Source organism: Melospiza melodia, chromosome 5 (genome assembly GCF_035770615.1).
Source record: "Melospiza melodia melodia isolate bMelMel2 chromosome 5, bMelMel2.pri, whole genome shotgun sequence".
Taxonomy (NCBI): domain Eukaryota; kingdom Metazoa; phylum Chordata; class Aves; order Passeriformes; family Passerellidae; genus Melospiza; species Melospiza melodia.
This window is the reverse complement of record NC_086198.1, coordinates 92139010-92161189: the sequence shown is the minus strand read 5'-3', so window position 1 is coordinate 92161189 and position 22180 is coordinate 92139010. Positions and strand designations below refer to the sequence as shown.

The window sequence follows — 22180 nt, the reverse complement described above, 5'->3', positions numbered from 1 at the left end:
GGGCTAAAACTGCCCCAGGTTATCCCCCTCACTGAATTATCAGGGTTTATCACCCCCAAGGGCTAAAATCCCCCAGTTTTTCCCCCTCCCTGATTTATCCCCCCCCACAGTTCATCCCCTTTTCCCGTGTTTATCATGCCCTCCCATTTCCCTTCCTCCCCGAATCCCTCGCACTTCGCCCACCCTGGAATTCCCCCCATCCATGGGGTGACCCCCCCCCAATCCCGGCTGCTTTTCTCCCTTTTTTCCCCCCTCCTCCCGCAGGTCCCGTCCCCTCTGGGGCGCTGCCGTCCCCTCCCGTGTCCCCCCCGGCGGGAGGAGCCGCTGCCGGTGAGCGGGGACGGGGCTGGGGGTCCTGGGGGGGTCCCCGGGACGGGGTCTGACCCATCCTGGGGGTGCTGGAGGGTGTCCAACACCGGGACTGACCAATCCTGGGGGTCTGGGGGTCTCCGGGACCGGGTCTGACCTATCCTGGGGGTGCTGGAGGGTTCCTGGGACGGGGTCTGACCAATCCTGGGGGTCTTGGGGGTCTCCGGGACCGGGTCTGACCTATCCTGGGGGTGCTGGAGGGTTCCTGGGACGGGGTCTGAGCCATCCTGGGGGTCCCCGGGACGGGGTCTGACCGATCTGGGGGTCCCCAGGACCGGGATTGACCCATCCTGGGGGTCCTGGGGGATCCCCGAGACCGGGTCTGACCCATCCTGAGGGTGCTGGGTGTCCCCGGGACCAGGACTGACCCATCCTGGGGGTCCCCGGGAGCGGGTCTGACAGATTTTGGGGGTGCTGGGGGTCCCTAAGACTTGGACTGACCCATCTGGGGGTGTTGGGGGGTCCGGGAGACCGGGACTGACCCATCCCGGGGGGTCCTCGGGAAGGGCACTGATCCATTCTTGGGGTCCTGGGGGTCCCCGGGACTGGGTCTGACCGAGGCTGGGGGTCCCTGGGGCGGGGACTGACCCATGCCAGGGGTTCCCGGGACCGGGTCTGACCCATCTGGGGGGTCCCCGGGGTGGGGTTTGACCGATCTGGGGGTCCCCGGTACCGGCACTGACCGCTTCCCCCGCCCCTCTCCCGCAGCCCCCCGCTCTGCGCCCCTGACCGGAGGCACCGAACCCCGCGGGAGCGACCCGGGACCCCCCGAGGGGAATAAAGGGGCTGGGGGGGATCTGTGAGAGTGATGGTGATGGAGGGACTGGCGGGGCTGGCATGGGGACAGCGGGGACAGCGGTGTCCCCAGGGGGATGCCGTGCCCGGGGGGGGCGGGGGTCGCGTTCCTTGGGATCCTTGGGTGGCAATTCGTGTCCCAGGGGGCGGGCGTCCGATTTTGGGGTGCCGTGTCCCGTGGGGCTGTCCCTGTCCCCAGGCCTCTCCCTGTCCCCAGGCCTCTCCCTGTCCCCAGGCCTGTCCTGTGGCAGTGTCCCTGTCCCTTGGGGCTGTCCCCGTCCCGTAGGTGCCCGTGGGGTGTCCCTGTCCCGTATAGGGTGTCACTGTCCCCGCCGCTGTCCTTGTACCACGGGTCTCCTTGTCCCCGCCGGTGTCCGTGTCCCACAGATTTCCCTGTCCCCGTGAAGGGTGTCACTGCCCCACGAATGTCCGCGTCCCCTGCCTGTCCCTGGCTGTCCCTATCCCAGCCGGTGTCCATGTGTCCCCTGACTGTCCCTGTCCCGTGTAGGGCGTCCTTGCCCCATGGATGTCCATGTCCTACGGGTGTCCCTGCCCCGCGGATATCCGTGTCCCATGGGTGTCCCTATCCCCTGTAGGGTGTCCCTGCCCCACGGATGTCCGTGTCCTCTGGCTGTCCCTGTCCCGTGTAGAGTGTCCCTATCCCCGCTGGTGTCCCTGTCCCACGGATATCCGTGTCCCCTGGCTGTCCCTGTCCCGTGTAGGATATCCCTGTCCCTGCCGGTGTCCCTGTCCCACGGATATCCGTGTCCCCTGGCTGTCCCTGTCCCGTGTAGAGTGTCCCTATCCCCGCTGGTGTCCCTGTCCCACGGATATCCGTGTCCCCTGGCTGTCCCTGTCCCGTGTAGGATATCCCTGTCCCTGCCGGTGTCCGTGCCCCCTGGCTGTCTGTGTCCCACGGGTGCCCCTGTCCCGTGTAGGGTGTCCCTATCCCCGCCGGTGCCCGTGTCCCGTGTAGAGTGTCCCTGCCCCACGGCTGTCCCTGTCCCCTCTAGGTTGTCCCTTGTCCCCACGGGTGTCCGCGTCCCTCTCCCCTCCCGAACTCCATTTCCCATCACGCCCCGCTCCCCTTCCGGTTGCGCGGCGCACAGGTGTGACGTCACTCTCCGCGCCGCGCGGTCCGTCAGGCGCCGCCATGCTGCGGGCGCTGAGGCGCTGCCGCCCGGGGCCCGTCCCGCTCCCGGGGCTCGGCTCCGGCCCCGGCCCCGGCTCCTTCCCGGGGCTCTGCCCCGCCTGGGGCCCGCGGGCGGTGCCGGCGCGGGGCCGCAAGACCCGGCACGACCCCCCCGCCAAGTCCAAGGTGGGCCGGGTGAAGCTGCCGCCGCCCGTGGACCCCGAGGAGCTGCTGGTGGTGCAGGAGCGGTACCGGCAGCACCGGCTGGTGCTCAGCGCCCTCCGGTACCGGGGCTGCGAGGCAGGGCTGGGCCGGGCTGGGGCCGTGGAGATGGGGGCTGCAGGCAGGGGCGGCTGTGGGGCAGGGGGGGTCGGACATGGGCTGGGGGTGGATGTGGGTTTGGGTAAGGAACCGGCTGTGGGGCAGGGGAAGGTCGGGACTGGGTATGGGGCTGAGGAGGGCTGGGGGTTTGGAAAGGGACTGGTTATGGGGCAGGGGAAGGTCGGGACTGGTTATGGGGCAGGGGAAGGTCGGACATGGGCTGGGGCCGATTATGGGGCTGGGGGTGGTTGTGGGTGTGGGTAAGGGACTGGCAGGGGAAGGTTGGGACTGGTTATGGGGCTGAGGGTGGTTGTGGGTTTGGGAAAGGGACTGGCTGAGTTTGGAGCAGGAGCTGGGTATGGGGTTTTTGGGGGCTGCCTTTGTTGGGGACAGGACTGGCCGTGGGGCAGGGCAGGTGTATGGGGCTGTGGGGCAGGGGAGGGTTGGGGGTGGCTCTGGGTGTGGAGTTGGAGGCTGAATGAAGTGCTGGGGGGCTGATGTGGAACAAGAGAGGGTTGCGGGGTGGGAGGCTGGATATGGGGCTGTGAGGCAGGGGAGTGTGGCCTTGTGGCCATTTGGGGCCGCTGTGAGGGACAGCGGGGCGGTGGAGGGGTGGCTGTGGGGCACTTTGTAACGGGAGCCGGGAGATCTCGGGGGTGGGGAGGGCGGTGGGGTTTGCACTGATGAGGGGCAGGGAAGAGTGAGGATGGTGGCACTGGGAGCCCTGAGGGGCAGGGTGGTGGCACTGGGAGCGCTGAGGGGCAGGGGCAGGGTGGCACTGGGAGCGCTGAGGGGCAGGGCAGGGGCAGGGTGCTGGGTCCGGGTGCTGGGGCTGGTTCTGCTCTGGGGCAGTCCGGGCAGACCCCGCTCGGGCAGGAGCTCAGCGCCCTCCCCCGGCCCTGCAGGGCGGAGTTCAGGGCCGAGGTGCTGCAGAAGAAGCGGGAGGAGCGCCTGACCGCCGAGGGCTCTCCGGAGGAGCTGGAGGAGCACCGGCGGCTGATGGCCTGGAACGAGGAGGAGAACGGCCGGCAGAGGGCCCGCAGGTCAGCACGGCCCCTGCAGGGCACGGCGGGCACTGCTCGGGCACAGCTGGGCACAGAGAAGCTTGGGCAGGGTCATTCCTGGTTAGGAACTGGTTGGTGGCCAGGCCCGGTGGGGAATGGTCACACCAGAGGTGTCCCCGGGGCTCAGGGTGTCCCCAGCCCTGTTTGATGCCTTTGCTGATGATCTCCATGAGGGGGTTGAGTTCAGCAGCAGCAGATTTGCAGGTGGCACTGAGCTGGGTGTGGGTGTGCTGCAGGGCAGGAGGGCTCTGTAAGGCACCTGCACAGGCTGCACCCAAGGAAATGAGGGATAACAAGTGCAGGTGTGGGGTTCTGCACAGCAGCCAGGCAGGAGGGGACCTGGGGGACAGATGGACAGCAGGCTGGACACGAGCCAGCAGAGTGCCCAGGTGACCAAGCAGGCTCCTGGCCTGGATCAGGAATGGTCCAGCAGGAGCAGGGCAGGGATTCTTCCCCTGTGTGAGGCCACACCTCGAGTGCTGTGCCCAGTTCTGGGCCCCCCAGTTCAGGAAGGACTTGGAGATGCTGGAATATTCCAGGGAAAGGCAGCAAAGCTGGGGAAGGGTCTGGAACTCAGATCCCAGTAGGAGCAGCTGGGAGGGCTCAGCCTGGGCAAAGGAGGCTCAGGGGAGACCTTGTCACTGTCCTCAACTCCCTGACAGGAGCGTGCAGCCAGGATGGGTCAGGATCTGCCTGGGAGCAGAGAACAAGAGGACACAGCCTTTCCCACCCTGACTGATTCTGTGGTTCTGGGAAATCCTGACCTGTTGGAATAAATCTGCCTGTGCAGCTCTCGTGGTTCCTGTGCCTTCTGCTGCTGAGGGCCAAGTCAGGGTGCTCTGGGTGGATGTGTCACCTCCTCCATGACATTTTCCTTTCTGCCTGGCAGAGAGGAGAGACTCAGGAGAGAAGAGGAGGAGCAGAAGAGGAGGAAATCAGAGATTGCAGAGAAACAGGCCAGGAAAATGGAGGCTTTCCTGGAGGAGAAGGAGAAGGAGGTTCTCCAGCTGCAGGTAAGAGCAGCTGGTGCCTCCTGGGGAGCAGCTTGCCAGAATTCCCTGCCAGGGAGCCATGTGGGAGCCGTGGGCTTGTTTTCCACGGATTTCTCAGCTGGCAGCTGGGAACCACAAGCACCAGCGCCTTCCAGGGGTGTTGACAGCGCGTGGATAGGGAGGGAGCTTGAGCCAGAGCTCTGGGAACAGGCTGGGATAATCCTGAGGGGGGACAATCCTTGTGCTTTGCTTCAGGAGGAAGCCAAAAACTTCATCACCCCCGAGAACCTGGAGGCTCGGATCGAGGAGTGCCTGGACAAGCCCCGCAATTACAACTTCGCCATCGACAGGGACGGGCGCGTCGTCAGGCGCACGCTGCTCTCCTAGCAGCCCTGGCTCTGGTGTGCAGAGCCCCCAGAACACACAGATCCTTCCTTGGAATGTATAAATTGGCCTCAGAAGTGCTGGAGAAGGGCTCTGGCTGTGCTGCTTCCAAAGGGTTAACGCTGAGGGGAGCTTGGAGGCTGCAGCTCAGCCCTGTTGCTGTGCCTGTGATCCCACCTCCCACGTGTTTGGATCCTTCACACACACACGGCATGTGGGGGGAGCAGGAGCAGTCCTGAGGCACAGCCTGGCTCAGCTCCTCGCTGTCAGCTCCTCTGCATGCTTCCAAAGGCAAAGGAGGGCTGAGTGAATTTGTAGGAAACACTGACCTTCCCTTGTTTCTGTTGTTGGGGGAAGGAATTAATTGTAATCCTGATTTCACACTTCAAACCCTCCTTTGCACATCCCTTGGTGTGGCTGAATAAGAATGTGTCTGAATGATCCAGGATTTCTGGTGTCTCATTCCTCCCTTTAGGCTTAATTTATTCATCAATACAGATAAAATTGTAGTGGCTTTGGGTGTTCTGGGTTGTTGGGGTCTTGCAGGCAGTCAGCTTTGTCCTAAAACTTCTGGTTTTGGGCTGAGCCTGGAGTTTGCTGTGTTTCAGCCATGGTCTGCAGGTCCCTCTCCCTCCTTCCCTCCCTCCCTCCCTCCCTCAGTTCATTGACCTGAAACCCTCACTTTTTACCTCTACTTTTCCCTAAAAGTATCTTCTCCCAAGCCTGCACCTCAACCCAGCGAGCACACAAAACCCACAGACTTGTGGCTGGGTTGTTTTTCTGTCCAAGTTTTATTTCTAGTTAAGCTCAAAGCTCATCACTTCAGTCTGAATCACAGCCCAGGGTGGGGCTGGGGCGGCGATGGATGCAGGATCCTGCAGGTTCTCTCCTGGCTGGGCTACACCAACAGCAGCTCCTGGTCACAGGATGAGTCAGTGCCACAGCCCTCTGAGGGGAGACAGGGGGGAGTGTGGTGTGAAATCAAGCAGCACCCACCAGACCCCAGGGACCCCCCAAAACAGGCCCCAGAGATCTCTGAACCTGCTCCCAGAGGTCCCTGGAACAGCTCCTAAAGATCCCTCAAACAGCTCCCAGAGATCCTTGAAACAGCTCCTAGGGATCCCTGAAACAGCTCCAGGGAACCCCCAAAAGAGCCCTCAAGGACTCTCCAAAACAGCTCCTAGAGATCCCTGAAACAGCTCCTAAAAATCTCTGAAACAGCCCCCAGGAACCCCCCAAAAACAGCCCCCAGGGACCTTCTGAACCAGCTCCCAAAGATGCCTCAAACAGCTCCCAGAAATCCCCAAAGTAGCCCCCAAGGACCCCCCAAAACAGCCCCCAGGAACCTCTGAACCAGCTCCCAAGAACCCAAAAAACCAGCCCTCGAGGACTCCCCAGACCCAGCTCCCAGAGATCCCCAAAAGCAGCCCCCAGAAATGCCTCAAACATCCAGGGACACCCCCAAAACCAGCCCCAGAGAGCCCCCAGCACTGGGGTTTGCTGAGCTCCTGCTCACTCCATTCTCTGATGCTTTCCAGGATTTACAGCAGGATCCCTGCCAGTTTAATTTAGGGAGGAGGGTGGGATTTTGAGAAAAACTGATGAGAGCAGATGGGACATGGCTCCTGCACTTGCTCAGCCCCCAGAATTTGTTGGCTGTCTGTTTCCCTCTGCCCCAAACCCTCCCAGTCTCATCCCTGGCGTCTGGACTGGTCTGGACACACGGATGGGACAAAGAATCCCTTGGCCATCCTCCCCTCTCCCACTATTCTGAGAGCGCTGAATTCCCTCCCGGCTGTGCCAGGGCTGGGCACAGCAATGCCGGGATGCCGTGCCGCCCTCACCGGTGCTGCAGCAGATGCCGGGGGCGGCGCAGCTCCCTCCGGAGCCGCAGGGTTTGCGTCCCGACTCGCAGGGCGTGGGCAGGAAGGTTTCCTCCTGGCAGCGCAGCGCCTCCGTGGTGCCGATGTAGCAGCCCAGCTCCTCCCCGCAGCAGATGTTGGGCCCGAAGCAGTGGCCCTTGTTCCGGGGGCCGCAGGGCAGGCACTGCTCGGGGAACGGGGGCAGAAAAAGGTTGGGAGAAGGGAGGGATGGGGGTTGGGAGTGCTCCAAGCCCTCCCAGGACTTACCTTCCTGATGTCCATGTCCAGCACAGCCCGTTTGCCCCCGATGGGGCAGTTCTGGATGTAGCAAGCAGAGGAAATAGTCAGGAGCCCCAGGAGGCAGAGAGCCAGAGCCTTGCAGGACATGGCGGCGGGACAGGGGGGATTTGTGGCTGCTCATCCCAACTGCTGGCCCTGTATTTATAGTCCTGGCTCCTGCTTAGGGATTCTGGCACCGGCGTCACCAGTGCTCCTTAAAAACCACAAGGCATTGCTTCCCACAGCGGAGGGCTCGGCTAATAGCCAGAGGTCGAGGACGTGAGGTCAAGGACAAGGTGCTGGTTTTCTCCTCAGTGATGAGTCTGGCAGGGACGTGTGGAGGTTGTGGATGGAACTGGATGGACATGTGGAGTTTGTGGATGGACGTGTGGGGGTTGTGGATGGAACTGGATGGACGTGTGGGGGTTGTGGATGGACGTGTGGAGGTTGTGGATGGAGCTGGATGAGCATGTAGAGGTCGTGGATGGAGCTGGAGGAACACATGGAGGTTGTGGATGGAGCTGGATGGACGTGTGGAGGTTGTGGATGGAGCTGGATGGATGTGTGGGGGTTGTGGATGGAGCTGGATGGATGTGTGGGGGTTGTGGATGGAGCTGGAGGAACACGTGGAAGTTGTGGATGGAACTGGATGGATGTGTGGATGTTGTGGATGGAGCTGGATGAGCATGTGGAGGTCGTGGATGGAGCTGGAGGAACACATGGAGGTTGTGGATGGAGCTGGATGGACGTGGGGAGGTTGTGGATAGAGCTGGATGGATGTGTGGGGGTTGTGGATGGAGCTGGATGGATGTGTGGAAGTTGTGGATGGAGTCTGGGCTTGGGCCCTTCTCTGGCAGCCCCTTTGGGCCCCTGAGCTGTGGTGTGTCCCGTTGGGAACCTCTCTGGCATGGAGAGGGGAGGGACGAAGGAAGGCAGCTGCAGGTGGGATGTGTCCATCAGGAGCGGGGTGAGAAGGGTGTGTGCTTCCCTTGGCTTCAGATCCCTTTGGGTGGGAGGAAGCAGCCCCAAATCCTCTGGGATCATCCATGGGGATGTCCTTGTAGGCCCTGGCCTTTGGGGGATGCTCAGCACTGGGCTCATCCCTCTCTGGGATAACAGTGACCCCCAGCCCATCCCCGCCCACTTTCATCCCACAGCTCCAAAGCCACCTGAGAACACCAAACCTCCCAGGCAAAGGCCTGAAATCCCAAATTTCCCCACTGCTTCTCCTTGGAGCTGCACACAGGGATTCAGGGTGGTGTCCTGAGCCCCATCACCAGCACACAAAGCCCCCCCTCCTCCTCCCTGAGGGGCAGCACCGAGGATGAGGCCGAAGGCTGACGCAACCACCCAAGGTCCTGCTCACCCCTTGCCTTCCTTATCCCAATTAGGAGCTCCCAGCTTGAATAAATTTCCTTGCTGAGGACAAACCTTGACGTCCACTGAGATCATTACCCTGCACTGCCTTAATTGGGAATTAGGCAGCCCAGAGCTGGACAGCCATGACCTTTTCCTGTCCCTCTGCCTTGCTTCAAAATCCACCACTTAGCGAGGCTGCCATGAGGGCAGCCAGGTCCCTGTCACCCAGCTCGGGTCAGGGCCAGTCCCTGGGGACAAGGCAGGCACTGGCAAACATGGAAATGGCTTGGAAATGGGGCTCAGCTGCCCCAGCAGCTCAGCTCTGGCTGCAGCAGGGGATGGAGGGAGGGAATTGTCCCCCCAAAGCCCCTGTGGCTGCTCCAGGGGTGCCCAGATGTGTCTCAGGTAGAAAAGTGGGGAAAACTCCAGTTATCAGCCCCTGGTGCTTCAAGCTAGATGTAAGTTAGAAGTAAGAAGGAAATACTTCACAGAAAGAGTGGTCAAAAACTGGAATCATTTACCCAGTGAGGTGGTAGAGGCATCATCCCTTGAAGAATTCAAAAAAAGACTGGATGTGGCGCTTGCTGCCATGATCTAGTTGAACAGTTAGAACATCGGCTGGACTAGATGATCTTATAGGTCTCTTCCAGTCTTGAAAATTCTGTGATTCTGTGATTCTGTGATTTTTGCCTGATTTTGAGGTGTTCATCAGACAGAGCATTCCCAGCTCAGCTACACATTCCCAGTGCTGCAGGAATATTGGGGGTTCACATCCTGCATCTTGGAAAATCCAAGTGCTGGAGCTGGGCTGAGAGCCCAGTTCCCTCATCCCAGCTTGGAGTCCCCCATCCATGCTGGTGTCACCCCTTTCCCAATGATTTTGGGGTGATTTGGGGTTGCCCTCCTTCCCCAGGGCTGGGATCAGACACTGGATGTGGGAAGCAGGTCCTGGATCAATCCTGGAGGTCCTGGATCAATCCTGGAGGTTCTGGATCAATCCTGGAGGTCCTGGATCAATCCTGGAGGTTCTGGATCAATCCTGGAGGTCCTGGATCGATCCTGCAGGTTCTGGATCAATCCTGGAGGTCCTGGATCGATCCTGCAGGTCCTGGATCAATCCTGGAGGTCCTGGATGGATCCTGCAGGTCCTGGATCGATCCTGGAGGTCCTGGATCAATCCTGCAGGTCCTGGATCGATCCTGGAGGTCCTGGATCCATCCTGCAGGTCCTGGCTCAACCCTGCAGGTCATGGATCGATCCTGGAGGTCCTGGATCGATCCTGCAGGTCCTGGATCCATCCTGGAGGTTTTGGATCAATCCTGGAGGTTTTGGATCGATCCTGGAGGTCCTGGATTGATCCTGGATGTCCTGGATCCATCCTGCAGGTCCTGGATCAACCCTGCAGATCCTGGATCCATCCTGCAGGTCCTGGATCGATCCTGCAGGTCCTGGATCCATCCTGCATCCCCTGGGGGCACAGGGAGTGTCCCTGATCCCGCCAGTGCCAGGGAGCTCCACCTCCCGGGAGGTGCCACCTCCCTCAGGGACACTATAAAGGACGAGCTGTCCCCTGTGCCCTGGCCAGTGCCAGCCTGGAGAGACCTCGGAGCCAGGACCCTGCAGGGTAAGAGAGCCGGGAGAGGGTGGGGATACCCCAAATCCTGGGGGTGACTGGGGGATAACGGGGACTGATCCTCCCTGTGGGTGTCCAGAGGGGATGGGGAAAGATGGGACCAGCCCTGGGGGGGTCTTTGGAGCTGGGAGCCCAAACCTCTCAGCTCTTGAGGGATTTGGGGTGCTTCTTCCTTTTCCTGACTTTTTATCATTTTTAGTAGATGCTGTGCTGATTGCTGAAGGCAGCGAGGCCCCAAGTCTGCCCCAAAGAGAGGCTTGGCCACGAGGTAAGGTGACAGTGCCACATCCCAGCTGTCCCCAGTCCCCTGGGGCCGGGGGTGCTGCTGGGTGGGACCCCATGGCCAGATCCCAAATTCCAGCTCTGCCTGGGAGCTGAAAGGACAGAGCCCAAATCCTGCACCCCGCCCAGCCAAACCACTGCAATCTGGGCGGATTTGGGGACAGAAAATCCTCCAACAGCCCCTTCCTGAGCCCCAGCCAGATCCCATGGCTGCATCTGGGGACAGAAGAGTCTCCAACAGCCCTTCCTGAGCCCCAGCCAGATCTCCTGGATCTGGGGACAGAAAATCCTCCAGCAGCCCCATTCTGACCCCCAGCCAGATCTCCTGGATCTGGGGACAGAACACTCTCCAGCACCCCCATCCCGAGCCCCCCGTCACATCCCCTGGATCTGGGGACAGAAGACCTTCCAATATCCCCTTCCTGAGCCCCAGCCAGATCCCATGGTTGGATCTGGGGACAGAAGAGCCTCCAGCAGCCCCATCCTGAGCCCCAGCCGGACCCCCTGGAACCCCCAGGAGCCACCCCCAGTGCCCAGGACGATGCCAGCACAGTGCACGAGGGCTTTTATTGGGTCGGGTATGTACAGAGCCGAGCTGGGGGGGTCTGTCAGGGTAAGCGGGCCTCCCCACGCCCTGGCTCAGAGCAGGGGGTGCTTGCCCTGCTGCTGCTGCTGCTGCTGCTGCTGCCGGTTCGCCAAGTGCATGAGCTTGAGGAGCAGATCCCCGGCCGAGCCGTCCAGCAGCGTCAGGTTCTTCTCGTCCGCCGCCTCCTGAGCGCCCTCGCCGCCCTCGTCCAGGCAGGCGCTGTCCATGGTGCACGTCTCTGCCGCGGGAGGATAAAGGTGGAGTGGCTCGGGTTATTTGGGATCTTCGGGGAGGTGTTTATGGCTGGGGAAGGGGTTGGTGGCAGCCTGGGGAACCAGCACAGTTCGCACCCCGAAAATGATGGTTCAGCTCCTTCCCCTGCTAATGAACCCCCCAGGCAAACCTAATCTCCATCATTTCATTTATCTGTCCTGAGCAGGGAGCAGGGATGGGGTTTCTGGCAAGTCAGGGAGGCTGTGCTGGCCAGGAAAAGCTCATGGTGCGACGGGAAGGGGCTGAGAGCCCAGACCTTTAGAGTCAGAATGGTTTGGGTTGGAAGGGACCTCTAAGAACATCTTGTGCCATGGCAGGGACAGCTCCCACTATCCCAGGTGGCTCCAAGCCCCCTCCAACCCGGCCTTGGGCACTGCCAGGGATCCAGGGGCAGCCACAGCTTCTCTGGGCACGCTGTGCCAGGGCCTCATCACCCTCACAGGGAACAATTCCTTCCCAATATCCTGTCCATCCCTGCCCAGAGAGGGAATTGGGGTAAAAGTGAGAAAAGTCATGGCTTGAGACCACAGACTGATGGAATGGTTTGGGAAGGGACCTTAAATCCCATCCAGTGCCACCCCTGCCATGGGCAGGGACACTTCCCACTGTCCCAGGTGCCACATCCAACCTGTCCTTGGGCACTTCCAGGGATCCAGGGGCAGCCACAGCTACTCTGGGCACCCCGTGCCAGACCCTCCCCACCCTCCCAGTGAACAACTCCTTCCTTACCCCCACCCTGAACCCACCATCCCCAAATCACCTCCCAACCCCTCTTCCCCTCCACCCCTCCCTAAACCCATCCCACCCCGGCAGCTCTGCGTTCCCCGCCGAGCCCTCCCCGTCCCCTCCCGCCCTCTGTGCCCGTTCCCGGTTACCGGCGCTGCAGCAGATGCCGGGCGCGGCGCAGCGGCCGCCGGAGCTGCAGGGCCGCCCCTCGGGCTGGCAGGGCGAGGGCAGCGCGTCCTCCTGGGCGCAGCGCCGCGTCTCCGCCGTGCCCAGGTAGCAGCCCAGCTCCGCGCCGCAGCAGATGCCGGGCCCGAAGCAGCTCCCTCGGTTGCCGGGACCGCAGGGCAGGCACTGCGGGGAGGAGCTGCCTCAGTGACCCCAACAAACCCCAACAAACCCTTCGTGCACAGCCCGGGGTTAGAAACCCTCATGGGGATGCAGCCCTGGGCATGGAGCTGGAGGAACGTGTGGGGGTTGTGGATGGAGCTGGATGGAGGTGTGGGGGTTGATGGAGTTGGATGGACATGTGGATGTTGATGGAGTTGGATGGACATGTGGATGTTGTGGATGGAGCTGGATGGACATGTGGATGTTGATGGAGTTGGATGGACATGTGGATGTTGTGGATGGAGCTGGATGGACATGTGGATGTTGTGGATGGAGCTGGAGGAATGTATGGGGGTTGTGGATGGAGCTGGATGGACGTGTGGAGGTTGTGGATGGAACTGGAGGAATGTATGGATGTTGTGGATGGAGCTGGATGAGCATGTGGATGTTGTGGATGGATGTGTGGATGTTGTGGATGGAGCTGGAGGAATGTATGGAAGTTGTGGATGGAGATGTGGATGTTGTGGATGGAGCTGGATGGACATGTGGATATTGTGGATGGAGCTGGAGGAATATATGGAGGTTGTGGATGGACGTGTGGAGGTTGTGGATGGAGCTGGAGGAATGTATGGAGGCTGTGGATGGAGCTGGATGAATGTGTGGAGGTTGTGTGGATGGAGATGTGGAGGTTGTGGATGGAGTCTGGGTTTGGGGCCCTTCCCTGGCAGCCCCTTTGGGCTGCTGAGCTGTGGTGTGTCCCGTTGGGAACCCCTCTGGCATGGAAAGGGAAGGGATGAAGGATGGAAAGCAGCTCCCCACCAGCCCCTCTTGCAGGTCTTGGAGGTGCCACGCTGCCATCAGCAATGGTGACCTCGTGTCCCGGCTTTGGGGTGTCCCCATGAGCTCTCTGTCCCCATGACCAAGGTCCCCATGCCCTCCCTGTCCCCTGTCCATGCTCTGTCCTGTCCTGCTGCCCCCAGCCCTGCAGGACTCTCTGCTGAGCCCCATTCCAGGTGCCAGCAGCACTTTGGGGCTGTCACTCCTCCACCACTGTCCCACCCCAAATCCCCTCTGCTCCCGGGAGGGTGGCACAGTGCCACGGTGCCCAGAGGTGACCCCCAGAGCCCCCTGTCCCTCCCGGGCTCCATCCCTGTCCCCATCTCCCACCCCGTACCTGTCTCAGGGCTGTGTCCCCATCCTCTATCCCGTCCCTGTCTCAGGGCTGTGTCCCCATCTCCCATCCTGTACCTGTGTCCCCATCTCCCACCCCGTCCCTGTCTCACAGCTGTGTCCCCATCTCCATCCCGTACCTGTCTCAGGGCTGTGTCCCCATCCTCTATCCCGTACCTGTGTCCCCATCTCCATCCCGTCCCTGTCTCAGGGCTGTGTCCCCATCCTCCATCCCGTCCCTGTCTCAGGGCTGTGTCCCCATCTCCCATCCCGTCCCTGTCTCAGGGCTGTGTCCCCATCTCCACCCCGTCCCTGTCTCAGGGCTGTGTCCCCATCCTCTATCCCGTACCTGTCTCAGGGCTGTGTCCCCATCTCCACCCCGTCCCTGTCTCACGGCCGTGTCCCCATCCTCTATCCCGTCCCTGTCTCACGGCCGTGTCCCCATCCTCTATCCCGTCCCTGTCTCAGGGCTGTGTCCCCATCTCCATCCCGTCCCTGTCTCACGGCCGTGTCCCCATCTCCACCCCGTACCTGTCTCACGGCCGTGTCCCCCAGCGCTCGCTTCCCGCCCCGGGGGCAGTTCTGGATGTAGCAGGCGGAGGAGAGGGCGAGGAGGCAGAGGAAGGAGAGGGGCAGCGAAGGCTCGGCCATGGTGCAGGGGAAGCTGCTCCGGCTCTCTGGCCCCGTGCTGAGAGCGCCGCTATTTATGCAGCCATCACCCCTTCCCCGGGGAGGAGGAGGAGGAAGAAGAGGGGTGGGTTCGGGTTTTTTTGTTGTTTTTCCTTTTTCCTTTCTTTTTTTTTTTTTTTTTTTTTTTTTCCTCCCAAATGGCATCCAAGCAAATCTGTAACTGAGATGATTCAGTGCAGCAGCACTCGGGGCTGGTGAATCCCACCCTTGGCTGCTCCAGGGGCACGGGCCAGCCCTGGATGGGCTTGGGAGGGTTCAGGGAGAGGTGATCCTCCAGAAGGTGCTGATTTGGGGAGGGATGGGGGTTTGGAAGAGGCATTTTGGGGAGGGATGTGGATTTGGAGACAGATGTTCATTCAGGAGATATGATTTTGGGAAGGTTTTGATACGGGAGTGATGCTGGTTTGGGATGGATGTGGATTTTGGGATGCAGATTTTGGGATGGATCTGGGTTTGGGGACAGATGTTTGTTCAGGAGATGTGGTTTTGGGAAAGATGCAGATTTTGGGATGCAGTTTGGGGAGGGATGTGGGTTTAGGGACAGATGTTCATTCAGGTGATGTGGGTTTGGGAAGGGTGCAGATTTTGAGATGCTGGTTTGGAGGTGATGCTGGTTTGGGAAGAATGTGGATTTTGGGATGGATCTGGGTTTGGGGACAGATGTTCATTCAGGAGATGTGGTTTGGGCAGGATGCAGGTTTTGGGAAGGTTTTGGTTTGGGAATGATGCTGGTTTGGGATGGATGCAGATTTTGGGAGAGATGCTGGTTTGGGAAGGGATGCTGGTCTGAAGGGGAGATGGTTTGGGAAGTGGTGTTTGTTGGGAGCTTGCTGGCCCAAGAGGAATGCTGCTTTGGGGAGGGATGGCTGATTTTGGGGATGCTGATGTAGGGAGGGTTGCTGATTTTGGGAAGGGATGCTGCTTTAGAGATGCTGCTTTTGGGAAGGGATGCTGCTTTAGAGATGCTGCTTTAGGGGAGGGATGCTGATTTGGGGTGCTGGTTTAGGGGGAGATGCTGATTTTTGGGATGCTGCTTTAGGGAGGGATGCTCTTTTAGGGAGAGATGCTGGTTTAGGGAGAAATGCTGATTTTTGGCACGCTGCTCTGTGGGATGCTGCTTTGGGGATGCTGCTTTGTAGGGTGTTGATTTAGGGAGGGGTGCTGGTTTAGGGGATGCTGGTTTAAGGAGGGATGCTGGTTTAGGGGATGCTGCTTTGTGGGATGCTCCTCTGTGGGATGCTGCTTTGGGGAGTGATGCTGGTTTGAGGGATGCTGCTTTGACTGATGCTGCTCTGGGAGGGGACACTGGAGGGGAGTGAAGGGGTTGGGGCTGGGAGAGAGCCCTGGGTGCACAAACAGCCCAAAGCAGGGGCTGGGCTGCAGCATTGGGGTGCAGGGCAGGACTCTGTCCCCAGAGTGACCCATCAGGGCCACCCACGGCTCTCCTGCCTCTTCCTCCTTTTCTCCAGGAAAGCAGAAGGGAAAGCGCTGGGAGAGGGGAGAGCAAAAGCAAAGGCAGCTCTGGGGCTGGCAGCAGCACACTCCTGTCACCATGGGCTGGCAGAAACATCTGGACAGGAAAAACACCATCATCATCCCCCTGCCCCATCCAGCCATGAACATTCCTGCTGCTCCCAGCTCCCTTTTCCAGCTACACCGAGGGCAACCTCAGCAATGTGGAAAATGAATGTGCAGAGAGGAATTCAGTGCCTGTGAGTATCCACTCTGTTCTTCTGCCCCCCAAAAATGCTGTGCCTGGCTCACAGTGACCAGGAGGGTTTGTTTGGGAGGGGGCTGGACAGTGTGGGGGTGCTGCCAGCTGTGGTCCCACTTTTGGGGTGGTTTTATCCTTATCTTCACATAAGGTGGGGAATTGAGGCAGAGAACCATAAAAATCAGCCTGGGCTTCACTTGGGGTAGCTGAACATGTTTTTCCCCTTCCCCTCATTAGTTTCCCTCATTTTCTCCCCCTCATTAACATCCCTGTTCTGCTGGACAAACCCCCCAGCCCCAGTCAGAGAGTGCAACCCTGGGTGGGGAAGGGGCTGCTCTGCCTGAGCATCCCAGAGGGAACAGTGATCCCACTGCAATCCTCCCTGGAAAACCTTGGTGTTTGTCCCAGATTGGTTTGAAAAGCTCCACAGGAAGCGATGCTGGAGGGGGCTGAACCCCCAAGGGAAACTGAGGCACGCAGGGAAGCATTTAATGCCTCAGTGCTGGGGCTCCCAGCTCCTGCCCGGTGATTTTGGAGCGTGGATCAGCCCAGGGGGTGACAATCCTGAGCTCGGGGGCTCTGCTGGGTGACACCAGGGCCATTTCATTTTCTCCCCCTCATTAATCCCTGTTCTGCTGGACAAAACCCCCAGCCCCAGTCAGAGGGTGCTACCCTGGGTGGGGAAGGGGCTGCTCTGCCTGAGCATCCCAAAGGGAACGGTGATCGTGGGATCACATTGATCAACACGGAAAACCTTGGTGTTTGTCCCAAAATGCTTTGAAAATCTCCACAGGAAGCGATGCTGGAGGGGGCTGGACCCCAAGGGAAACTGAGGCACGCAGGGAAGCATTTAATGCATCAGTGCTGGGGCTCCCAGCCCACCCCCAGCTCCTGCCCAGCGATTTTGGAGCACGGATCAACCTGGAGGTGACAGTCCCGGGCTTTGGGCTCTGCTGGGTGACACCAGGGCCATTCCCTCCCCTGGAGGGGCTGAGGGTGGCCCCAGCCCCTGACTCAGCCCTCGCTGGGACCGAGGGAGCGGCGAGTTCCCAGATCTGCCCCGTGATGCTGAATCACCCCCGTGGGGGACTGAACACCGACATCGTGAACACCATCCTCATTTCCCCATCCAAAGCCATCCCTTCACAGCAGGAACCCAAACCCTCTTACGTTGCAGGGCCGAGGAGGACGCACGAAGCCCTCGGCTGGGAAAACTTTTCTTTAAAAGAGCCCCAAATGTCAGCTCTAAATTGGGTGTTACGGGCTCGTGCTCCGTCTCTTCATTACTGTATCGTAAAATTACATTAGCCGGGAACGATCTGCATTCAAATGACTCTGTGTCTGGAATGATAACGCAGGAATATGAGATTAAAATGTAATTATGCTCTTTAAAGTCAAGGAAGGTTAATAAAATGTTTTTTCCGAGTTGCAGAGGCTCCGCAGCCGCGGAATCACTTACGGGAATCAAGGGTGGGAAAAGGGAGGGGGGAAGGGGTGGGAAACACAAAAAAGGGGTTTGGGAGGGAAATATTGGGGTCACCTGGGGTGAGTGGTGGGATAAGGGATGCCAGGGGTGGGCAGAGCCGGCCCTGATGGGCTGTGATGCTCCCAGGGTATTGCTGGGCCCCCATCCCACATCCTGCCCCCAAATGAGGGCTTGGGGTGCTCAGAGCCCGACCCCAAATCCTCCAGCAGCAGCCCCAGGTCCCTTCCCTGTGTCCCCAGCAAGGATTTGCTCTGCCACGTCCCTGCTCTACCCCAGAGGATGCTCCTGCTCCCCTGGCAGCCCCCAGAGGCTCAGAGTGACACTGAGCAGGGTGGCAGTGCTGCCATCCCCATCCCAGCTCCCCTCGGGAATGAGGGAGATCCCAAAGGGATTGGGAATGGGGCAGCAGCCTCAGATCTGCCCCCTTGCTCAGCCCAAACACGGCCCCAGCTCTTGTCCACACCAGCAAAGGGTCTGGGGCTGCCAGAGGGGCTCAGCCATGGAAATCATGGAATCTGTGAGGTTGGAAAAGCTCTCCGAGATCATCAAATCCAACCAATCCCCCAGCACTGCCAAGGCCACCACTGGCCATGTCCCCAAGTGCCACATCCACATGGCTGTTCAACCCCTCCAGGGATGGGGACTCCAAACTGCCCTGGGCAGCTGTGCCAGGGCTGGAGAGCCCTTTCCATGGAGAAATCCTCCCAAATCTCCAAGCTGAACCTCCCCCTTCCTTCATTAGCAGCAGGAGCTTCCCAGAGGGGCTTTGTCTCCCTTTTGGAGGCAGGGGACGGGAGGGAGGTGATGGAGCTGGGCTGCAGCACCCAGAGCTCCAGGGGCAAAGTTTCACCAGGGTGAATGAGAGTGACAACAACAAACCAGGACAAAGCTGGAATGTTGGAAAATGGGAAGAGTTTCACTGATTTTAGTGCCAGCATTCCATCAGGATAAACCAGAGGAATGCTGGAAAATGGGGTGAATTTGAGTGATTTTAGTGACAAACATTCCATCAGGATAAACCACAGGGATGTTGGAAAATGGGGTGTATTTCACAGTGGCAACGTTCCATGAGGATAAACCAGGGGATGCTGGAAAATGGGATGAATTTCACTCATTTGCAGTGACAACATTACAACCAGGAAAAACCAGAGAATGCTGGAAAATGGGATGAATTTCACTGATTTTAGTGGCAACATTCCATCAGGATAAGCCAGAAGATGCTGGAAAATGGGACGTAGTGACAACATTCCATCAGGATAAAAAAGAGAAATGTTAAAAATGGGATGAATTTCACTGATTTTAGTGACAAACATTCCATCAGGATAAGCCAGAGAATGCTGGAAAATGGGGTGAATTTCATTGATTGTAGTGACAATATTTCATCAGGATAAGCCAGAGGGGTGCTGGAAAATGGGATGAATTTCAGTGATCTTAGTGACAATATTCCATCAGGATAAGCCAGAAGGATGTTGGAAAATGGGATAAATTTCACTGATTTGCAGTGCCAATATTCCATCAGGATAAACCAGAGGAATGCTGGAAAATGGGGTGAATTTCACTGATTTTTGCATTTCTTGCCTGTCTGTGGCTGGAGGGGGATGCAGCAGGGAAGGAGAAGCTTCTGGAAGGCGTCCCATGGAGAGGGCCAGGCTGGCAAGGGGGAGCTCCCTGCCCCTGCCCAGGGCTCTAATGCTCCTCAGATGGCTCTGTCACTCTGTCACTGTCACCCTGGCCCCTGGCTGATGGAGGGGAGGGGATCCTGCCCCTCCTCCCCTCTCAGCACAGCTCAAGATGCTGCTCTGCCTCCCTGACAGCTGGAAAACAGCTTTGATGCCTCTTTAAAGGCAGCACAGGCAAAGTTAAGATTGGCTGGGGCACAGCTTTGATCATTGCCAGGGCCAAATCCACCCTGCTGGGCTGGGGATGTCACACAGGGAGGTCACTGACCAACAAGGGATGGATTTGTCCAAAAAAAAAAAATAAAAAATGATGCTTGAAGGGACAGCATTAGAGGAAATTGCTCAGGCTGCAATCAATTGCATTGCCCAGCTCCCAGGGAGAGCACAGGCCTGGGGCTGGAAATAAACCTGCTGTGGGGGATCTGGGGAGGGATGCTGCTTTGGGGGATGATGGTTTGAGGGGTGCTGCTTTTGGGGGTGCTGGTTTAGGGGGGGATGTTGGTTTGTAGGGTGCTGGTTTAGGGAGGGATGCTGATTTGTGGGATGCGGCTTTGCAGGGTGTGGGTTTGTAGGATGCTGGTTTGGGGAGGGATGATGATTTTTGGGATGCTGGTTTAGGGACGGATGTTGCTTTGTGGGATGCTCCTCTATGGGATGCTGCTTTAGGGAGGGATGCTGCTTTGGGGGATGATGGTTTGAGGGGTGCTGCTTTTGGGGGTGCTGGTTTAGGGAGGGATGATGATTTTTGGGATGCTGGTTTAGGGAGGGATGTTGGTTTGTAGGGTGCTGGTTTAGGGAGGGATGCTGCTTTGGGGGATGCTGGTTTAGGGGATGCTGATTTGGGGGATGCTGGTTTGGGGGATGCTGATTTGGGGGATGCTAGCTTGTGGGATGCTGATTTAGGGAGGGATGATGATTTTTGGGATGCTGGTTTAGGGACAGATGCTGATTTGTGGGATGCTGGTTTGGGGGATGTTGATTTAGGGAAGGATGATGATTTTTGGGATGCTGGTTTAGGGAGGGATGCTGCTTAGTGGGATGCTGATTTAGGGGATGCTGGTTTGTGGGGTGCTGCTTTAGGGAGGGATAATGATTTTTGGGATGCTGCTTTAGGGAGGGATGATGGTTTGTGGAATGCTGATTTGGGAAGGGATGCTGGTTTGTGGGATACTGCTTTGGGGGATGCTCCTTTGGGGGATGCTGCTTTGTGGGATGTTGGTTTAGGGGATGCTGATTTAGGGAGGGATGATGATTTTTGGGATGCTGCTTTAGGGAGAGATGCTGCTCTGTGGGATGCTGGTTTAGGGAATGCTCATTTAGGGAGGGATGCTGATTTGGGGATGCTGCTCTGTGGGATGCTGATTTGGGGATGCTGCTTTGTAGGGTGTTGATTTAGGGAGGGGTGCTGGTTTAGGGGATGCTGGTTTAAGGAGGGATGCTGGTTTAGGGGATGCTGCTTTGTGGGATGCTCCTCTGTGGGATGCTGATTTTGGGGAGTGATGCTGGTTTGAGAGATGCAGCTTTGGAGGATGCTGCTTTGGGGAGTGATGCTGGTTTGGGGGATGCTGCTTTGGGGAGGGATGCTGATTTAGGGGATGCTGATTTGGGGAGTGATGCTGGTTTGGGGGATGCTGGTTTGGGGGATGCTGCTTTAGGGAGTGATGCTGGTTTGAGGGATGATGCTTTGGGGAGTGATGCTGGTTTGAGGGATGATGCTTTGGGGAGGGATGCTGGTTTGGGGGATGCTGCTTTGGGGAGTGATGCTGGTTTGGGGGATGCTGGTTTGGGGAGTGATGCTGGTTTGAGGGATGCTGCTTTGACTGATGCTGCTCTGGGAGGGGACACTGGAGGGGAGTGAAGGGGTTGGGGCTGGGAGAGAGCCCTGGGTGCACAAACAGCCCAAAGCAGGGGCTGGGCTGCAGCATTGGGGTGCAGGGCAGGACTCTGTCCCCAGAGTGACCCATCAGGGCCACCCACGGCTCTCCTGCCTCTTCCTCCTTTTCTCCAAGGAACAGAAGGCAGGGAAAGTGCTGGGAGAGGGGAGAGCAAAAGCAAAGGCAGCTCTGGGGCTGGCAGCAGCACACTCCTGTCACCATGGACTGGCAGAAACAGGGATGGCTCTGGGTCCTGGCTCTGTGTCACCCCCAGCCTGGGCTGCAGGGAGGGTCCCCGCTGCCCACAGGGGTCTCAGTGCCCTGGGACCAGGGGGATTCACACCCAGCTGGGGCAGGGGATCCTTCCCTGAGCTCCAAAATGTGGGAAATTCATCCCTGAATCCCCTGCAAGAGGGGACATAGCAGGTGAAATGAGCTGCCAAGGGTGCCAGAGGGTTGAGGAGGAGGAACTGGGGGGTGAAGGCTCTGAGAACCTGCAGGGAGGGGGAGATGAGCCCTGCTCTGGTGTCCCAACAACACACCTTCCCTTCCCTTCCCTTCCCTTCCCTTCCCTTCCCTTCCCTTCCCTTCCCTTCCCTTCCCTTCCCTTCCCTTCCCTTCCCTTCCCTTCCCTTCCCTTCCCTTCCCTTCCCTTCCCTTCCCTTCCCTTCCCTTCCCTTCCCTTCCCTTCCCTTCCCTTCCCTTCCCTTCCCTTCCCTTCCCTTCCCTTCCCTTCCCTTCCCTTCCCTTCCCACCCCTGCTCTGTGTGGCTCCTGCCCCTCCCTGCAGAACAAAGGGAACCTGGAGGAAATTTGGAATGGAGGAAATTTGGGATGGAGGAAATTTGGGATGGAGGAAATTTGGGATGGAGGAAATTTGGGATAGAGGAAATCTGGGATGGAGGAAATTTGGGATGGAAGAAATTTGGGATGGAGGAAATTTGGGATGGAAGAAATTTGGGATGGAGGAAATTTGCAATGGAGGAAATTTGGGATGGAAGAAATTTGGGATGGAGGAAATTTGCAATGGAGGAAATTTGGGATGGAGGAAATTTGGGGTGGAAAAAATTTGGGATGGAGGAAATTTGCAATGGAGGAAGTTTGGGATAGAGGAAATCTGGGATAGAGGAAATTTGGGATGGAGGAAATTTGGGATGGAAGAAATTTGGGATGGATGAAATTTG

At 58.7% G+C, this 22180-nt stretch overlaps 3 protein-coding genes across 3 annotated transcripts; 1 reads left to right on the top strand and 2 right to left on the bottom strand.

Moving 5' to 3' along the window:
- The first annotated feature begins 2317 nt into the window (after positions 1-2317).
- MRPS26 (mitochondrial ribosomal protein S26) lies at positions 2318-5498 on the top strand. Its single transcript, XM_063157869.1, has 4 exons — positions 2318-2580; positions 3523-3660; positions 4571-4694; positions 4929-5498. The coding sequence occupies exons 1-4, from the start codon at positions 2318-2320 to the stop codon at positions 5058-5060; spliced, it is 657 nt and encodes a 218-aa protein (XP_063013939.1). The 3' UTR covers positions 5061-5498.
- Positions 5499-5870: 372 nt separating this feature from the next.
- Positions 5871-7306, bottom strand: LOC134419099 (neurophysin 1-like). The gene is made up of 3 exons (XM_063158068.1): positions 7187-7306; positions 6902-7103; positions 5871-6005 (listed from the first exon to the last, which is right to left on the bottom strand). Exons 1-3 carry the CDS (start codon positions 7304-7306, stop codon positions 5956-5958), a joined length of 372 nt encoding a protein of 123 aa, XP_063014138.1. The 3' UTR covers positions 5871-5955.
- Positions 7307-11041: 3735 nt separating this feature from the next.
- Positions 11042-14220, bottom strand: LOC134419098 (vasotocin-neurophysin VT-like). The gene is made up of 3 exons (XM_063158067.1): positions 14086-14220; positions 12207-12408; positions 11042-11296 (listed from the first exon to the last, which is right to left on the bottom strand). The coding sequence occupies exons 1-3, from the start codon at positions 14203-14205 to the stop codon at positions 11112-11114; spliced, it is 507 nt and encodes a 168-aa protein (XP_063014137.1). The 5' UTR covers positions 14206-14220; the 3' UTR covers positions 11042-11111.
- Positions 14221-22180: the final 7960 nt, after the last annotated feature.